Raw genomic sequence first — 21452 nt, forward strand, 5'->3', positions numbered from 1 at the left:
AACATACTAACCGATTGCTTTATAAACAAAGAAGTATACATAGTTAACAGTTTAAAAGGACATATCAACTGAATATCTACTCTACGAAGGCATGTATTACAAAAAAATATTTTAAATGTTTGCAAATTTATATTACTAGAGATTATACTATTTTGATGTAATCTTTAAGGAAAAAGTAAATATAATGTTGGCATCAATGCTTAAATACCTTTTTTTTAAGAATCTTTAAAAGAGGTTTGTGTTTTAATTGATCATTTAGTAAATGCTTGAAATGTCTTGAATAATTCCTGAAATAAAATATTGTATTATTGGGTCGCCCTTTAAAACTTGGTATATACATATACATATATGGATAAGAAAATATTTTTTCAACAAATTCATTGTTAAGTTCCTCAAATTGCTCAAGTACAGTTCATTTTATAATCAAGTTCCTGTAGTTCAATAGCAAGTCTTCTGGAAAGCAAAAGGTTTGTTTCGTCGCACTTGCGGTGTAAGCGCGCGGGGTGACATCCTCTCGCAACGCCAGAGGGCTTTGATACGTCTGATCTTTTCGACTTCCTCTGCTTTTCGCGTCGTCTTTCTGGCAAATGCACTGTCCCTGCTAATGCATAACGTGCCATATATTTAACATGTGAAGGTAAACTTGACATTGTTTCGAATTAGCTTGAAGGGTGTGTTACTAATAAGACACTTCACTTGATATCCAGATAACGTTGGTTCGAGTACACCTGGCGATTTTCAAAGTATTGCTGTTTTTCTATACAGTACAGATTTGCTTTGTTGTTATTTTTTATAGAAACATAATCGAACCTTAATAATTAAACGTCTGCCTACCTCACCGTAAGCTGTTTATATATATCTATTTTATTTTTTTATTTAGTTATATATTAGTAACTTCGAAGTGAATACTTTACTCACGTACATATATATTTATAAACTCTACAGTGATTTTTAAATAAGGCTTAAAAATATGACCATTTACGTGAATAAACGAACTGCTGTTAGTGAATAAAATCCGAGAGGCTGCCCGTGCGCTGAAATCCCATAAAAGAAAGGGATACCTGTGCTTCATGCAAACCAAAAATGTCAATTTTCTGAACATTGTACATACGTTCCATTTATAAATATCAGTTAAAAATATTCCTTAGTTATAACTGACTTGCATCTGATATACATTTTAGGCCTATGTGTATTGTTGCGAATGAAAAGTCATTTTAACAACACAACGATGCGAAAGTCAACAGTGCAGCGTGAAATTGTGTGGCTTATATCTAAACTCCAGTTAACGGAATATTAAAAACGAAGTACATACAAACATAGGTCAATTATTGTAATGTTCCTTGCAATACTTACTTTTGACGTACGTCGTTTTCTGCAAGGTCAAAAACAATTTTTTCGTTACCACTTTCCATGACAGAATCATGTTTTTATCCGAGAATGACCGGTACCGCATCCGAGAGGGGTACCGATTTAGCGTTTTCATCCGAGAGGGGGACCGATATGGTTATACACCGTGCATTTGATATCTCCAAGGTCAAGGTCGCCACGACTAAAAATAGATTTTGAAACAAGTGGGTAACTATGATGAACAATCAGTTACAATGCACATTTTGAGTTGTCTCCCCTAATCAGACTTTTTTTCAAATTGAAATCAAGGTCGCCACGAGTAAAAATAGTTTTAATTTGAAACAAGGGGGGTAACAATGCACATTTTGTTTATCTCCCTTTATCATGCTTTTTATAATTGAAAACCTGGTTTTGTGACAAGTTTGTCCCGTGTTTACTTCTGTATTCATAATGGACAGAGATCAATAATTACCATCTCTGGATTATAAAGTTATTGAAAACAATGCAAACAGTATAGAAATAACTCCAGTAAATTTGGGAAAACAGTTGGAAAAGCTTAAAATAGACAAGTCATCTGTGCCTGATAACATTAGTCTAAGAGTATTGAAAGAACTGTGAACCGTGCTAAGTAAATAGCTTTCAATAATATTAAACAAATCTCTGTCTGAAGCTAAACTTCCAGCAGAGTGGACATTTGCTTAAGTCACTGCAATATACAAGAAAGGGGACAAGAAGGATCCCGGAAATTATAGGCCGGTGAGCCTGACATTCATAATTTGCAAGGTAGTGAAATCTATCGTTCGTGAACATATGATAAAACACATGACTGTCAATAAACTATTCACAGATAAGCAATTTGGATTCATACCAAGGAGATCAACTGTGCTAAAGCTACTTACTGTACTACTGTACTGGATATGTGGACATATTCTATAGACGCTGGTTACTACATTCAAACCGCATATTGCGATTTTATGAAGGCGTTCGACAAAGTTAGTCACCCCCTGCTTACACATCAACTAAAATGTATGGATTTGGCCCAGTTTACATTAACTGGATCAAGGCATTTTGTCTGACAGAAAACAGATAGTAGTAGTGAATAATGAAAGCTCTACATCCAAAGATGTGACAAGCGGAATCCCTCAAGGGAGCGTTTTGGGTCCTCTTTTGTTTGTCGCCTTTATAAACGACTTCCCTGAGTCCATGAAAAACGACAGCGAAGTCTTTTTATATGCCGACGATACGAAATTGTTTCGCGAAATCAGAAACTATGAAGATTGTCTGAAATAACAGGAAGACATCCATTGCATGGATGATTGGTCTGAGAAATGGCAGCTCAAGTTTCATCCGCTAAAATGTAAAGTCATGTGTATAACCAATAAACATAATACAGAAAACTTTCAATATACTCTAAATGATAACCTGCAACCTATGGAAAATTCAAACTTAGAAAAGGACATTGGTGTTATAATAGACAGTAAATTAAATTTTGAGGAACATTTGACAGAAAATGTCAATAAAAATAATAAGATACTCGGTTTAATACGCAGATCATTCGAATATCTAGATATAAACTCACTGGTTACATTATATAAAGCGCTTGTGAGACCGCACATTGAGTATGCGAACCAAGTGTAAGCGCCATATAAGATGAAACACATTGAAATGCTTGAAAATGTACAACGGCGGGCGACCAAACTTGTTCCGGGACTCTCCAACCTTAGTTAAGAAGAAAGACTAAAATCTCTAAATCTTCCAAGTCTGGCCTATAGAAGAATATGTGGGGACATGATTGAGTGTTATAAACTGCTTTCTGAAGACCTGAACCGGAACTTGTGGTTTTAATGGACTTCTGAAAAATACGCTACAAATGTCCCTCCCCCCTTTTTAATACAAGTAATTCCTACAAAAGGATTATAACAATATAAATGCCTTGCAATTGTTTATATAAAAAAAACGAAAATGATTGTCAGATTATTCTTTCCATGCATATACTTATATCGCTATTGAACAACATTTACATTACATGTATTATTACTAAATGTGGCATGCAACTGGTTGACGGTATATACTGCCTTTTATAAATAATTGGTATCTATTATTTCCCGTAAACAATGTATCACGATTGCGCGTGTTTCTGTATGGTCTTGTGAATAATATAATGTTTTACTGTACATATATAGAATATAATATTTCACTGTATCGATTATTTATGCGTAAACAATGTCTTCACATTGCGTTTATTTCTGTCTGGTATTGTGTAATGCGTCTATCAAGAAACCAGAGTATAGGACAGCAAAAACAAATATACGTGTGAGCACCTAAGAAATGTCTCATTTCAAAAAGCGATTGCCACGTTCTACAATCAACTTTAACAGTTGGGCTTGTCAGAAAAAGAATGGTAAATATAATCATGCGGTTGTGGAATGTAGCCATGCTTTCATTTATAAAAACATCAGTATTCATAGAGGTTCCAACAAAATATACGTGTTAACATATGTCTAAACATATCTCTGTGATATATGACTGATATCCAATTAGTGATCGTTAAGTTTATAATAATTATAAATTGCTATTAAAATATAAGTTTTACTTATGATACATACAAGATAAGTATTGATGCAAAGCATCAAAGGGCGTCGGGAATTTCAGTGTAAAAGGCACTCAATGAAGTTACATGGAACGATTTTTTTTCCACTGTAAATATTAATATATTGGCCGATTATTGTAAACAGAAAGAAAAAGATACTGGTATAACCATTATCTATGATTTTGTGTTATAACTCCCAAATAACCATTATTTATGATTTTGTGTTATAACCCCCAAATAACCATTATCTATGAGTTTGTGTTGTAACTCCCAAATATTTCATAGTTCATTTTATTCACATTGGTTTCCTTTTTTTACTGGTATCCGTGTGCAGTTTTCATTAATGGAACAGAACTGTGTAGGTTTTAAAAAAGCTGCTTCATCTTGTAAGCGAAATTTCATATTTGTCTCAACTTCAAGGGGAGATGATTCTGAACTTATTCTTACGTTGCTCATTTACGATAGGGGTTGAGTACCCATTGATATAAAAACACTGTAAAAGTTTGAAAAAAAAATGAATGAAAACTGTAAATTGTATAAAGAAGCTGCATTTCACAATACTTTGAAATTCAGTAAAAGATCATAATAGATTTATTGCTCCGATATTCATCTTTTTCAATAGGGTTCGAGTAATACTGATATAAAAACACTTAACAAGTTTGGAAAGATTCAGACGATAGTTGTGAAATCTTTTAAACAAGTAGAAATTGTTTATTTTGTCAAATTTAATAGAAAAAAATCTGGACTTATTGTCCCGATTTTTTTCATTTAAAATGAGGTAAAAATGCTCATTGATATGAAGACACTGTAAGTTTGGAAAGAATCTGATGAAAAAAAGTTGACATAATCACCTAACCAAGCAGTTTTTCACTCTTATTTTTAAATTCAAAGAGACGTAATTCTGGACTCATGGTCCGATAGTGCTCATATAAAGTTTGGGTTGGGTCCTCATTGATAAAAAAAACCTGTGAAAGTTTGGGAACAATCGGATGAACATTTTGGACTTCGAACAAGGATTTCAAAATTTCTCAACTTCTAAGGAAGATAACTATGGACGTAATGGTCGGATAATGCTTAAGGACCCATACCACCTGGATAGTAATACGTTTCGCGCTTCGCGCTCTATATGTGGTTCTTAAAAAAAAAACTCCGAGGAGTGCTTGACTCTAGGGAAACGGGTTGCTGGGACACAACTCCTTCTCGATAAGCGGCTGCTTCCTTTATCGCAACTCATTGTTACAATCAATAATACGTGTCGCGCTTCGCGCTCTATATGTGGTAGGGATAGGCCTATGATAGACAACAATAAAATAAATGGATAATAGATGTGTTGTTTGCATTTATTTGTTAATATAAAAACACGTATATTTTTTATAAGATATTTAAGTGTTGTAAGAAATGTTAATTAACGTTGTCACCACGTTGCATCCATTAATTTTAATAAAAATGTCCAATTGTAGTAAAATGGATTTTAAAATGTCTACATAAAATAAAGCTTCATAATATTTATTAACCTGACTGAAAAAATTGTCAGACGCCGAATTGTTCCGTTCGTGCCGGAACCCGGGATTGATTCGGGGGGTGGGCCTTTAGATGACTGTTGCGTAAACAACTTCAGTCTAACGCTAAACCAACTGAGCTATTCCGGCTGACATTCACTTATGTACTGCTATTTGGTGAAGTTGTGTATAGCGATCGTTATTATATGTCTATTAATAAACTATTACATTGTATGTTTTCGTACCACTACGCCTTCCAATAAACTTGCTTGCGCGATAGGTCGTCAAATATCGTACTACATTGATTCTCCACTAAATAAGCAAATTAGAAAAACCACAAAACATTTTTTTTTATATACAAAACATCATTTGTTTTCATACAAAACCAGAAAGTTTCGGGTATTTGCCCAGTCCCTGTGATCTTTCCCCAGTGATCAGTTGTGGATCAGTTATTAATTAAAACAATTAGCTTTGCATTATTGGCAATAAATGTTGTAATAAATGTAAAAGGCACAAATGCAGTACTTATTTACACTAATTTACACAAAAAATCACCACTATGCAAGATATTCTTAAAACAAAAATATATACGTTGATCCGTAAAATAACGTCTCCTCCCATGAGCGAAAAAAAATGCATTACATACTGGTCGCCGTCCTCCAGGGCGAAGCCAATGATTGATTATGGTGCCAAAGTACGTCATAATTACTATGTTATATAAAACGATTACACTTGGGTACACGATATTTGCATACCTGTCTGAGTCCGAGAGACTCGAATAGTTTGCACATCTATGCCTCCTCACATCTATAAAATCGACTTAAATAATTTTCCGACAATGAAGCATGCAGATAAACATTCTCCATACAGCAACTTAATCATGTAGTATATTACATAAACATATGTCATTATTTGAAAGCGTTTTAAATCCGTGTTTTTCATTTTCATTTTTTATAATGAGTTTCTCATTGTTATTTTAAATACACAATAGGGTCACCGACTATGTGCCTTACCGATGTTGCAGTCTCTCAAAATATGATTAACATGTTGCATTTATTTAAAACAGTGATTAAACAGCGTGTTTTGTCTACATTGATCACGCTTCAGTCAATAAAATGTCTAAAAAAGTTTCTTTATTATGCGGAGCAAAACAACTCGTATTTGTGTCTTCGAAATTCCATCAAGTTCAACTTTTTAAGCCCTGAAATATGAATAAGAAATAAAAACTTGAATTCAATTTATTATTCAAACCTTTCGTCACATATGTGTATTGTTTTAACCTATTGACAAATGCTTATACTGCACTGTTAAAGAATGTGAGCAAGCTGCCGGGTATTCAAGGTATGTATAAGCCATGTGCTGTAAATTGTCCACATTAATAGTTGTCGATAATAAAAACACCGCTGATGGCATGTTTGTTTACGTTTGCAATAATGCATGACCTTCCGTTGGCGGTGAGTAATGGTGGACAATTCTAGAAATTAATGTTTGTGATCAGTGAATGCGTTACATTGGTACGCCTTCGTGGCGAAACCAAGATGTTTTTAAGGCTCTCTTTACTGTGAAATGGAAGATACCCTAGAACACTGTTTGACACGGCACACGCCTTTTCTATGTCCACGGCTAACTGAAAATCTAAATGAGTTCTCCACTTGTAAGCTGTTTCAGTGGAATTTTTTCTACCCGTTGTGTATTCACCGTTGTCTTTCGCTGCTGACGTTTTATTGAAAATAAATTGTTCAATATCAGCCCCAAAATTTAGACCCGTAAACTGTCTGAGCTCCTTTAACATTTTCAACGGTTCTTCTGCGAAGTCTTCGTATTGGATTAATTTGATTGCACTTGGCTTATTTTCCATCAAATATTTAGTGAACACCAGATCGCTTGCTATAGCATGACATTCTTCTGCAATAGCTGTTCCGCTTTTCAAGAAGCCCGTTCTCATCTGTGAATCTATTATCCCTCTGGGGTCCCTGACCAGATGGACGATTTTCAATTTGGGAAAATCTGAAAGTAAACGAATAGCATGCCTCATTCTTAGGCGAATGAATTTCATCACAACTGCAGAAGAATTTCTACAGCTTGCTGTGTAAGGCAGCAGGCATTTCCTTAAATTGTCGTTCAATCGTAGTTTGGTGATGGTATTGGTACTGTTCGTCGTCTGCGTTTGGTTCAGAATCGTGTGCATGCTTTTGAGATCTGCTATGTGTTTTGAGCTGCAGTCTTCGAAATAATTCAGTGAGTCGATAAACACAGAATGATGGCGGTCCGTAAGAATATCACTTGGCAACTCGTCCAGGGAGCAAGTTAATAGGGACTTCATCACACTGTGAATAACTCCGTCGTACGATGATATTTTAAACTGCCTGAAATGGAAAACAATATGATAAATGTTTTGGTTAGTTTTCCCATTGCATCGGAATTGCATATAGAGACCGTACGATGTTTAAAGGGGCCTTTTCACAGATTTTGGCATTTTTTAACTTATTCATTAAATGCTTTATATCGATAAATGTAAACATTGGATCGTAAAAGCTCCAGTAAAAAATCAAGAATAAAATTAAAAAAAGGAAAAGAACATTGCCCGGACCAGGTTTCGAACCAGTGACCCCTGGAGTCCTGCCAGAGTCCTGAAGTAAAAACGTTTTAGCCTACTGAGCTATTCCGCCGAGTACATATACTTGAAGTATTTTATACCTTATATAAGCAATCTTCGTAGTTTCACAAAATTTAACGACAAAAACAGAACTCTCCAAATTATTCAATCGTTTCGCGTTGCAACGCTTTATAATTTTTAGGTTTTAAAATCGTCAAAAGATGCATATAATGGCTATATTAGACCATGGTAAATGTTCAGTATTACTGTTTCCTCACAAATATCATAACTAAAACGAAAATTTGCGAATCTGAAACAACTTTTTTCAATTTTGTCAATTTACCAAAGCGTGAAAAGATCCCTTTAATAGATAAAATGTTTAATAAAATAACGAAATATGTTTCAAAAGTCTTTTGAAGTTTTACACTTGAAATAACATTTGGAGTGTGTAAAAATGTAGATATGTTTCAAATTCTTAGGTTATTATAAAAAGATATTGTGCGTGATACAAAGGCAGTCCCTTTAATTTTATCTCATTCCTGAATGATATAATGACAATATTACTATCTTCTACAACCATTATCATATTCATTATCACATTGTTTGAGAAAATATATATTTGAATAAAATGTTTGTTTTTTTTATAATTTTCTTCATTCTTTTCGTAAATTGGTAACCCTCAATTAACTTGCTTATACAATACATCGTTCAATACATCACTGAGAAAACAATTTTGGAACAATTATTTGCGCTACAAAGTCATATTAAAAGACTTGAAATTTACTTCCCTATGATATACACAAAAGCAATTTAAAAAGAAAAATAACACATTGATTAAAACGTGATTCCACAACCCGTTTCGGCAAGCACAATGGTCGAATACCATTTAATGTATTGAAACTCCTTTAAGAACTCCCCAGAGATCTATCTTACAGTACTTCTATCCCGGTACAAACGCACGTACAATTCGTAACCTTATTTTCTTATCAACAGCAATAGTATATATTGTTTATTACGTTAGCGCAAGGTGCCATCCTTTAATAAGCAACAAACAATACACATTTTGGTAACCTAGTTGTCATGTGTATATTCACGATTATGATCTAACAATTTATTAGAAAAGGTTATGCAGGAATGCTTCGACTGTCAGTTTTACTGAAAGACCTCTTTGCTTAATTGTATGGTTTTCTTTTTAGCGACACTTTACTTATACAATGACAAATATCATTTTAATGTTAAGCTAATCGTAATATTCCAAAATTAATGTTCGTGATTATACATAGATAATAATCGTAAATGTGCGCTATATATTTGCAGCTAGTAGTAACACCTTAACCTCCGCGCAGAGATTTCATTGGGACCAGCATAGTTGGATTAAATCCCAGTCTTCATAGCCAACCACGTGATGATAGCCGAGCCACGTGGTACAATAATTTTACCGTTGTTATTTTTACTTTTTTTAATGTATGTTATTAAATTATTAATTAATTCATTTAACTGTTTATTATGAACCTAAACTCATACACTATTTTCAAAATATTAAAGAAAATGGTACTACTTTTCATATTATAATACTTAAACAAAAAAATAAAATCCTTCCAAATCTGGTAGGATTTTCTTGTGATGGCAGAGATTGTATGTGAGATCATTGAACGACAGCTCGGCGTGGAGATATGTGACACCTATTCAACTGAACTTGGCTTGCCTCATTTTGGTTTTAACGATAAATAATTCTGTCATGATAATTGCTTACATTGTATAAGTAAAAGTGTAATCCATATAATTGGTAGTTGAAAGGCGAATATAAGTTCCGTGAAAATCAAAATGAAAATAATTTATTAACGTCATTAAACTGTATTAACCTTAATTGCATGTTCAGGTTTTATCTTTTCTACATTTGAATTTTAAGAGGAATGAAAATTACATTCCACTTTTATTCTTAAGTTTTCGAAAAGAATGTAATTTGGGTTTTAACGAGCAATAATTGTGTCATGATAATTGCTTAAATTGGATAAGTAAAAGTGTAAGTTTTCGAATAGAATGTAAACGACATTGTTGTTGTATGACTGATATTATATACTAGCCTCTTTTGTTATCACTCGAGGAAGATTTTCCATCAATTACATGACTTACTGAGGCTTTTTAAACAAGTATTCCAGCGTGAAAGACGTCCGGTTTGCTTCAATAGCATCGGCGCGAGTGTTCTCCAGGGTACGAAGTGGCTCGAACAGGTAGAAGGAACCTGGGATCTGGTGTAATATTTCACCCAGCAGCGTCGAGCCTGTCCGCATATAGGCCACCACCAGAATTATTTGAGCATCGCTCGATGTCTTGGGCGTCGTTTGTGGGCGATCTGTGGTGGTAATCACCACTGTAAATAGATTGTGTAAGTGTACAAGAGAAAGTGAAAATGCGTCCATAGAACAAGGTTGCTCCAGTTGTATCAACGCGCACAAATCTAATGTATAATGCCTCTTCAGCTATGCTGTTGATTGCGTAGATGTCAATAGCATTTAACGGTCAATGCACGTTTAACGTAGATCTGAGGTGACACCTGACAATATCTTTAATTGCAACTGGTAATATCATGAGAAGCCTCTTTTTAATATTCTTTAATAAGAAAAACTATAATAATATTATCATAATTATAAATAATATCGTTGAAAATCAACACCTTTAAAATATGAACATTGTTATTTCGAATGAATACAAGACTGCTTTCATTATTGCCTATAGTTTAGTGTTAACTAAATTTATTAATGTAATTTTCAAATATAAAGGTATCGTAATAACTTTAAGATTATGGCCACTCTAAATGTTCTGGCATACCCTCTTTGTCCAAGATAATTATTTTTCGGGACTCAAAATGTTCGGAAATACGGGTTTTGGTCAGTTATTTATAACCGGTACTTTAAATTTTCTGAAAGTGCATTTTACAGCGTTATTTTATAGAATTTCTTCCATGTTTTCGCCTATCTGGTGGGACTTCCACCATGCGTTTTTATGACCGGACTATGTTAATAAAGCTCATTGGGTCATTGTCGACCTGAAATGGCTTGAAGTCATCCGGGGGTGACTATAAGCCGATTCATGTCACCCTAGGGTGACTTCAAGCCGACCGGGTGACTAGAATCGGCTTGAAATCACCCCAGGGTGAAATGAATCGGCTTCTTGTCACCCCCGGGTGACTTCAAGCCATTTCAGGTCGCCAATGACCAGATGAGTATAGCGCATTGGGTCATTGTCGACCTGAAATGGCTTGAAGTCACCCGGGGGTGACTAGAAGCCGATTCTTGTCACCCCAGGGTGACTTCAAGCCGATTCATGTCACTCTAGGGTGACTTCAAGCCGACCGGGTGACAAGAATCGGCTTGAAGTCACCCCAGGGTGACATGAATCGGCTTCTAGTCACCCCAGGGTGACTTCAAGCCATTTCAGGTCGACAATACCCCAATGAGCGTAAATAAACCTAGCAGGTAAATGCATTAGGGCAATAGACCATATCAATTGCGTAATTGGGTAAATAACGCTCGATTTGTCATTGTCGGCTCGAGGGCTACTTAAATGTACCACGGGTACTCTTAAGTATACTGAAGTGTACCCTAGGTACGAAAAATGTACTGAAACGTACCCGGAAATTCTTATGCTTAATCGGTCGTTGTCGGCTACTTTTTAATATTTAACTTTTTCCTCATCAATGTCAATATTCTGTACAATGGCCTCTTTAATATCGAAACTCCAACTCAAAAAGGCATGTTTAGGTAGGTTTTGTTCAAAGAGAATATTGTTTCGTATTCCGTTGCGCGCTTTACGACATCGGATTTTGGACTACCACTGACGAACACACAAATAATTAATTGTTTGCAGATTTGATCTAATTTCTTTAATTACTTTAAACAATTCTATATCAGATAGCAACGAGTAATTGAATTCCCATAAACCTTTACCATGTATATATTTTTTCAAAACTTGAAACCATGTCAATAATAGAATGATCTGATCTATAGCTTGTTTGAATTTGAGAATTTACTAAATTTATGTAAATATTCAATCATATTGTTTGTAATTAGAAATAAGTCAAGACTACCCTTTTGCAATTGGTTAGTGTGTCTCCAAATGAATCCTTTTTCTCACCATTTAGATTTCTAAAAGTGTCCTTAAAATCTCTTTTTAGTATTTCCCCCAATAACAAGTCTCTGTCTTTCCTATTACTGTTAATTTTTTTGTAGTTAACATAATCTTACATTTGGTCAAGTACTAAATTTAAGTCTCCACATATTATATACATAGTACTGCCCATGTATCCATTGTACCCAATACTAGTACAATGAACGTCTTGTAAACAAAGATATCGGCGTTAAGCGTTTTTATGTAATTCATTTTCTACTATCATTTAAACCCGACAGATAAAAGAAATAATGCTTAGTTCAGCGCCAGAGGTCCAGATAAGATACGTATTTGCGTAAAATACTAATGGAAAATTTTCAAATACGCATGAATTATACTTTTGATGAGTGAAAAAAATCATCATAAAATATGCATATGCATTTGTGCAATTATCAGTTGGACCAACAGTGCCCCAATTCGGATTATTTGATCAGCCATTTTAAAATGCATGTTTATGTTTACAAGAGAAGATGTTCTTTATTATTAATACGTGTTTTCTGCATGTTCATGTATCTAATTTTTTTATAAAATACAAAATCAAAAACTTTTGCGGGAGTATTTTAAATACTCTCGCAAAAGTCTTTTATTTGTATTTTACTCATCAGCTAAAATCGTCACGAGTGAAATACTCTTTATCTTAAGAATTATCTGGAGCTCTGGTTCAGCAATTTTAACTGATTACACTAAATTGTATCGGTGGATGACAGTCCATAATAAATCATTCTCTATTAAGTAGCATATGGTAAATTATCATTGGCATATATATAAACGAAACGTAAACAAATCACGTAAATGCCTTACGAAATGACATAAATCTTTTGAACAGGAATTTAAACAAAGAACCAGGAAGAAGAGAACACAGACCACGAACTCCGTACATAAAAACATGTGCACAAACACCATGCTTTGCAGCAAAATGTAACAAAAAGATAAAACATATAATTTAACAAGAACAAACTGAACAATAGTATTTCCATCTGCAAGATAAATTGCCTTAAATATAATTCAAAGAGATCTGATTGCTAAATTGCTCAAGATTGATGTAAAAAGTATGATTGAAAAAAAAAGTTTTCATATTGAAAAAAAACATCTATATGTAAATTTTCGTTGTAATACTTTGAGTATTTTGCATAATAATGATATATGTCATATTTGGGCTAAATATTTATATTTTTTATCATCCATTAAATTCGCATGACATTTATATTAGAAACCGGTTTAAATTGATTGTAAGATATATTTTAAACTCTTAAATGATATTAATTAAATCCGGCATAATTGTTCTATTTAAGCTCACACGAGCACATATTGCTCATGGGGATCTTAAAGCATACCGTTGTGTAAGCTGATTACAAGCCAATTTGTTTAAAACTATTTTCAGTACAATACAATCTCAGGCATTATGGTGTGCTTTAATTTCTGAAAAGTCAATGTGCAAAGCTGGACCAGGAAATGCGTGCGTCAGTAAATTATCCCCGTGATATGACTTTCATACTTTGAAAGCAAAAGCACAACATTAGGGAATTGACTGTGATAAAGAAATAATATCGTCTATGTAATGTGTCGCTGCATATTTTTTTTACATTTTTGACAATGTCATTCCCAATTTAGGAAGTTTAACAAAGTTAATGCATTACCTTTGTTTAAAAAATATGCGACAGTTTTGTTTCTTATTCTTATTAATATCTTAAGCACTGATGTTATGTACTTTTATACATGTATCTGACAATGTAGTAAATACATGATTGCACTAGATTTAATACACCACATACTGAAGTGTGCGCATGAATATACACATTACAACACTAAGCTGTGCTAGCAACAGCAATATATTCTAATATTTTGGCAGTAAAACGCTCGAGAATAATAGAGACAAAAGTGTTCTGTCGATCTGTACTTTTCTCTTAGACCCTCAACATGCTTCAATACATAAAATTTATCTTTGTGCATCATAACATATGCTAAGTTATGTTGGTTTTACTTGCGAATGACTGATGTATGCCCTCCCATCAATGTTTGCCACCTAGTTTGCCACCAATGACACATGTACTTAATAGTTTTAACAATTAATTGTGGATAGTTTTCGGGACCATTGGTTGAATTATTATAAACAGTTAATTAATGGTGCCTTACGTCAAAACGTGAAAACATAAAGCCATGATTTATTAAATGTTGGGAGGGTCAATATTTGGCATGGCGTATGTCCAAGAAAGCTATGCTAAAATATCGTTAGTATAGGGCATATGTCCGGGAGAAAACTATTGTATAAGTTATTGTGGTATATGTATACGTCTATGTAAAATATTTGACTTAATGGATGTGACCAGTTCTGACACTAAAGTCATGATAAAAGTAAACAAAGTCGACGGCCAACTATACGATGTTTCATATCAAATAGAACACTTTTGGATCTAATAGCTTCGAAGGTATTAATTGCTAATAAAGTCTTTATTTACATTCCGTAATCTTAAGTGGAAAAAACCGGTATAACTTGTGTTATGTTAAACGTATGAGGGTAAAAATCGCATATGCACAACGTACTATATATACGGAACTATTTATTAGTTTATATTGATTAAAATATCACGACTGGTATATTACATTACTTGAACAAAGTTGTTGAGTTTTCATATTTTCAGTATATTTGGTACTAAATTTTACTGGGTATGTCTACAAGGTAACTACCAGTTCACTATCAATAACGCCAGTAGATTGATCATAATTGTCAAGTGGTAAACACAGGAATGCAATTTGTGTATGCGTAGTGAATTGTATATATTTTATATATACAATGATCAATCTACTTGCGTTATTTATAGTGTGTATATCTTTATGTGACCTATTTTCGCGATGTACTTTCGATTTCACATCGCGAAATTTTATTACCGAATATACTGAAAATATGAACTTTTTTCAAGCAATGTAATATACTTGTCGTAATATTTTAATCAATATAAACTAACAATTGTAGAAAAAATACGGTATTTTAGAACTACTTTTTTTCGTCATTCGTGGTTGACAGTCCCTTTAATGCTAGTTTAAATGTATTTTAATAAGTGACAAATATTAATTTGCATATTGAAATATTGCTACCGGAAAATATAATTACTTACCAATTTGATGTTTGTTTAAATACCGAACGCATATATAATTATAGGAGTTACGGAAGGGGTAAGGTCATTCCGTGTAACTTTTGAAAAAAATGTCTGCAGATCAGCTGACATATTTTAAAAATAACTGTACATATTGTATCTTATTTTAGAAATGCATCCTTTGGTGTAAGGCATATCTAAATCCACTATGTCACTTAATATATGGGCCGTGTTCTGTGAAAAGGGAGTCAAATGAATGTGCGTAAAGTGTTGTCCCAGATTAGCCTGTGCAGTCCGCACATATAGTATTATAGTATTTTTCGTTTACAGAAAGTCTCTTCTTTGCGAAAATCCAGTTTGGCGGAAAGTGTCGTCCCTGATTAACCTGTGCGGACTACACAGGCTAATCTGGGACGACACTTTACGCACATGAATTAAATCCCCTTTTCACAGAGCGAGGCACAATTATAAGTGTTTGTTATGAGTGCATCACTTGGGGCAACGTACTGAAACAGTCTCAGTCGCCTCCGGTTCTTTTCAATAACATGTTGTCAAACATCTCCATATTTAACAAACAATAGCAAAATGAAGCAAATAGGACGCGCATTTTTACGGCTTACCATTTTTATAGACTGTAGCGTAAATTCACAAGACCTGAACCGGAACTTGTGGTTTTAATGGACTTCTGAAAATTACGCTACAAATGTGCCTCTCTCCCTTTTTTATACAAGTAATTCCTACAAATGATTATAATTATAGTAATGCCTTGCAATTGTTTATAATAAAAAAAACGAAAATGACTATCAGATTATTCTTTCTATGCATATACTTATATCTATATTGAACAACATTTTACATTACATGTATCATTCCTAAATGTGGCATGCAACTGGTTGACGGTATGTACTGCCTTTTATAAATAATTGGTATCTATTATTTCCCGTGAACAATGTCTCACGATTGCGCGTGTTTCTTCAGGGTCTTGTGAATAATATAATGTTTTACTGTACATATATAGAATATAATATTTCACTGTATCGATTATTTATGCGTAAACAATGTCTTCATATTGCGTTTATTTCTGTCTGGTATTGTGTAATGCGTCTATCAAGAAACCAGAGTATAGGACAGCAAAAACAAATATACGTGTGTGCACCTAAGAAATGTCTCATTTCAAAAAGCGATTGCCACGTTCTACAATCAACGTTAACAGTTGGGCTTGTCAGAAAAAGAATGGTCAACATAATTATGCGGTTGTGGAATTTAGCCATGCTTTCATTTATAAGAATGGTAAACATAATCATGCTGTTGTGGAATTTAGCCATGCTTTCATTTATAAAAAACATCAGTATTCATAGAGGTTCCAACAAAATATGCGTGTTAACATATGTCTTAACAAATCTGTGATATATGTCTGATATCTAATTAGTGATCGTTTAGTTAATGATAATTATACATTGCTATTAAAATGAACGTTATACGTATGATACATATGATTGATTATGGTGCCAAAGTACGTCATAATTGCTATGTTATATAAAACGATTACCGGTACGTTTATAATTGCGTACACGATCTTTGCCTCTCCCAGTCCGAGAGACTCAAATATATTGCCTTCGTATCCTCCTCACATTTATGAATTCGACTTACATTATTTTCCGACAATGAAGCATGCAGATAAACATGCATATTATAGCAACTTGATCATGTTGTATATTACATTAAACATATGTCATTATTTGAAAACGTTCTAAATCCGTCGACAGGTAGAGTACGTTTATAGAAATATATGCGCTGCAAAACGCTACTAAGTATATTTGAGATGTATACGCTAGAACGGACACTCACTGTCTATAATTGTGATTACCAAACAAGGCAAACATTTGTTTTTCCTTTTTATTTTTGTATATTATGAGGTTCTTATTTTTATTTAAAAAACACAAGTGAGTCACCGACTATTTGTGTTAGCGATGTTACGTTCTCTCACAATATGGTAACAGGTTGCATTTGTTTCAAAACAGAGCTTACATTTACATTAGTAGACTAGTTTATCTTCCGCACTGATTCTTAAGCGTGCCAAATACGTTCATGTTTTTATTGAAGACCGATACTTGCCACCGTATTCAATACTCAAACATGATTCTTTTGCAATTGACTCTTATGTTGAATTGCTTTGAGAAAATTACGGCCTGATAAAGTACAATTATGTTACATTTTGTCGATAAAAATTTCAATAGACTGTGGGCTAAACGGTACTATATTTATACATACATAGTTTGCAAATAAAGCTGTGTGTTAATAGATACAGATAACATCGTTGTTGTGTTCTTTTAAATTCTTCAGCATTCCTCAAGATTGCTAACATAGTTTTAAAAACATTATCATTTTTGAGGAAATCAATGATTACATTTTACCAACTCAAACTAACATCAACAACTTATGTCTTTTAAAAAGATATGTATAACATATTTTAAGAATTCGTCGAGCGTATTGATAAATACAAAAAAATATTGATAGCTCTTTGATACGCTAAGTTATGTTTTGCGTTGATTTGAATTGTGTAACGTTTGGACGATCTTTAATCAAATCGACCACATGATAAATATCAAGTTACCAAAATATATTTTATCTGCATTTGATCACATCACGTTATGCAGAAGATCTTTTATTAGTATACTAGTACTTCAATCATTAACAAACCTTAACAAAACCTTTTATAAGTCGTTGTGATTTTTATATCAAATTTCAGACAAGAAGGTTCAATGTGGTTTTTTTTATCAACTTCCGTTTAAATGTAAAGTTAACTCAAACTTTAAAACTTTGATTAAAATGTTTAACAAAATGTTTACCAGGTGTTAATCGACTATAGGGCATTGTAGCAAAACAGAAGAAAACTTATGAGTATAAGTTGTTTGTTGTTTGTGAAATGAATACACGGTCATCGTTTTCTATATGAAAACATTACATTTCTAATGTGTTTTTTTTAATACTGATGTTTGTTTTACTGTCTTTATGCGTCCAAATAAGTGACAAAAATTTCTGAAGTAATTAAAGAATACAATAATACTTTACCTTGAGAAACAAAGTTTCTAGATGAAGTTTTATTAAGTCCAATTTTACAGAAGATTAATATCCAAACGATCACTAGAATGAAACACGCAGTTTTCTGTGAGTTCTTCATCGCTACGAATCGACAGCGATTTGCAGTGAACGACCGTATCCGCATTACACGTATTATATTGACGAAATAGTCATGTAATTCACGGATAGAGATTTATTGCCTCCTTCACGCACTTTTTGCATGACATTAATTTATTGTTTTAAACCGTATTTTTATCGTAGGGTCCCTGTTATAGGTAAATGCGGACCGCGGAACAGCATTTGGGCGTTGTAAAGATCTATTTATTGTCTTTATTGTACTCGTACCGGTGTAAGTTGACACTAACCGCGTGACAGTAGGTTTTGTAAAATTCTATAAATATATTGGTAAGTTTATTGTTTAAGATTGCAAGATAACACCAAATTACTTAACACGTTTATGTTTTTGACATTTTATTTTTATTTTCAGCCATCTTGCAGCTTTTTGCTGTATATCCTAGTGAAGACGAGCGTCGTTCACTATGCATTAAATTCTGCGTTTCACATTAATATGATAATCGTAAGACAACCCTGCCTGTATACGGTCTCATTTATTTTTTTCTCCACTTTAAACGAAATAGCAGATTAAGTGCGGGTATTCATATTAAGTAATTACGTATTTCCCTTATTTTGTATTTATTAAAATAATGTTCTTTTTTAATTAAAATACAATAAGCGGAGGCCTAGACAGAGTTATATTCAATTGTAAAGCATTTTTAACGATATAATTTTAGACGTTCCATCAATTTCAGTATAAAGATATGGTTGGGGAAAAAGAGTCCAGGTAAAATACTATTCACATTTTCCCTTGTTCAATTAACACTATTAACTTTTTTTCTTTTACTGTAAAAAACATATCATGAAAGCAATTTAACGGTATTCAATTGCCGAACACGATATTTATACAAAAAGTTCTACACGACAGAATATATTTCATTAATTGATAAAGCCAGTTGAAATGGCGATAGCCCAATCCAAAGTATTCTGAATTATCCTATTGATATAACAAAAGCATGTGAATATATAATAGGAACCAATTGACGCAAACGAATTCACCGGGAGACGACAATTTTATTTTTGAGCTGTTGAAAGATTTTGTCTTGTATATCGGTTTGAAACATGACAATTAGACCAAAGAATAATGTAAGGTTTGTTAGCTCCACTTAACTTAATCGTCAGAATAATTTTATTAACTTAAACGGTCGAAGCAGTTAAACCAATACTGTGTCAATAGCATACAAAAGATAAATATGCTAATATGTGTATAGCGCTTATTGTGCTTTTCCTAATGATTTATTTCAGCAAAATGAAAGAAGTTGAGATAAGATCAACGATGTCTAAGGGATCCCCTTCAATCAAGACGGTGTTTAAAATACACAGGCGTGATGTCTATTAAAATCAGAACTGGGTCATTATGATTGAATGATGTTGACTCTTTTGTCAGGACTTTATGGTGTCAAAATGCAGACATTTAGGTCTATTGAACTTCCTGAAATTATTTTAATTGTAAAAAAATTTCGTCGTTCACAAAACACTCATTTTTAGCTAAATATGGGACTCCCACCCAAGGAAAAGGGGGTATTTTGGACATCGAGAGTTTCCTGCATTAATATCTCAAGAAAAAAATGTTCAACATGACGGAGTAGAGCTGGCATCTCAGACTGACGCCTATTGATATCATGGAGAAATCTTCCATCTGTCCATTGGGAAAGACTGCGCTACTGGTGTTTCCGTATAGTTATTTTACCAGCCCTAATACCTCAGTCACAAATAGACACCGATCACCACCCGATCAGCGGCCGACGTATTTTTCCGCTCATCGGGCTGGCGACCGGCCGATTATCGATCGGAAACCGGGCCAATTTGTAGCATCGGGCGGCGTCCGGATTAATTATAAGTCTCACTTAAAAATTTACCAGACGTCGGGCCCGGGAAGGAATCGAGTTGAGATCGAAACAAGATCGGACGATCAACGCACGGGTATCGCCCGGCGATCGCCCGACATCGGATTCATTGAACGTGTATCGGCAAAAGTAAATGTATTTCCCAGAGGCATATACATCGGACGGCGACCGTCTGATTGCCGGAGGGCCTCCGAACGATGCCCGACGGACGCCTGACGATGCTCGTTATGATACACGTACAATGAATCCGGTGTCGGGCGCACGCTGGGCGATAACCGTTCGTTGATCGTACGCTCTTTTTTCGATCTCAACTCGAGTCCCCCCGGGCCCGATGTCGGGTAAAGCAAACTGTGATATAAAAAAAATCAATCCGGACTAAAAAATGACCCGATATGCGTGCGATTATCGGACCGCGCCAGCCCGATGAGCGGAAAAAAAACGTCGGTCGCTGATCGACGCTGATTGTTGTCTATTAGTGACTGAGGTTTTAAACTTTGTCACTCATCGGATGGCGGACAGCTCCGACGTGTCCAGTCTTTCCGATGCCTGGAGATCGGAGACATCGGCCGGCGACCAGATTATTTGTGACTGAGGCATAAGTCGATGTTAAACCCACTCAGAGTCTACCATAGACCATCATGTCACACGCGGTCGAATGCTCTCTTCAAGTCTATGAGAGAAGAAAGAGCTCACGTTGGTGTTGCATGTGTTTCTCAATGATGACCCTGCACTTGATGATCTGTTCCACTGTTCTCCGGCCAGCTCTGATATCAGCCTGCTCCTCCGCCAGCTGCTCCTCGGCCTTACTTTTTTAAATAAAACGATGATCATGCGTAAAATGCCTATTATTACAGCGATAGTTGAACAGTACAAATATCGCGTGTCGCTTCGTGTATCGCGCAAAATATCGAGTATCGCTTCGTGCGTAGTGTTCAAACACATTTATTGACACAGTGACCATAAATACACAATATTGAGAGAATATCAGCCGTTTCAGCACGTTTCAACAATAACCCCAGTATTTATGACGAATTAGTTAATTTATTCAAGAGATTTTATTTAAATGAAAGGGCCATATCAAAAAATAAAAATAAATAAACGTATAGATATATATAACGC

General features: G+C 34.3%; 1 protein-coding gene across 1 annotated transcript; it reads right to left on the reverse strand.

Moving 5' to 3' along the window:
- Window positions 1–6660: 6660 nt before the first annotated feature.
- On the reverse strand, window positions 6661–18672 carry LOC127878927 (carbohydrate sulfotransferase 1-like). Its single transcript, XM_052425493.1, has 3 exons — window positions 18364–18672; window positions 10166–10403; window positions 6661–7802 (listed from the first exon to the last, which is right to left on the reverse strand). The coding sequence occupies exons 1-3, from the start codon at window positions 18515–18517 to the stop codon at window positions 6911–6913; spliced, it is 1284 nt and encodes a 427-aa protein (XP_052281453.1). The 5' UTR covers window positions 18518–18672; the 3' UTR covers window positions 6661–6910.
- Between the last annotated feature and the right edge of the window lie 2780 nt (window positions 18673–21452).

This window comes from Dreissena polymorpha, chromosome 4 (assembly GCF_020536995.1).
Source record: "Dreissena polymorpha isolate Duluth1 chromosome 4, UMN_Dpol_1.0, whole genome shotgun sequence".
NCBI classification, from domain to species: Eukaryota; Metazoa; Mollusca; class Bivalvia; order Myida; family Dreissenidae; genus Dreissena; species Dreissena polymorpha.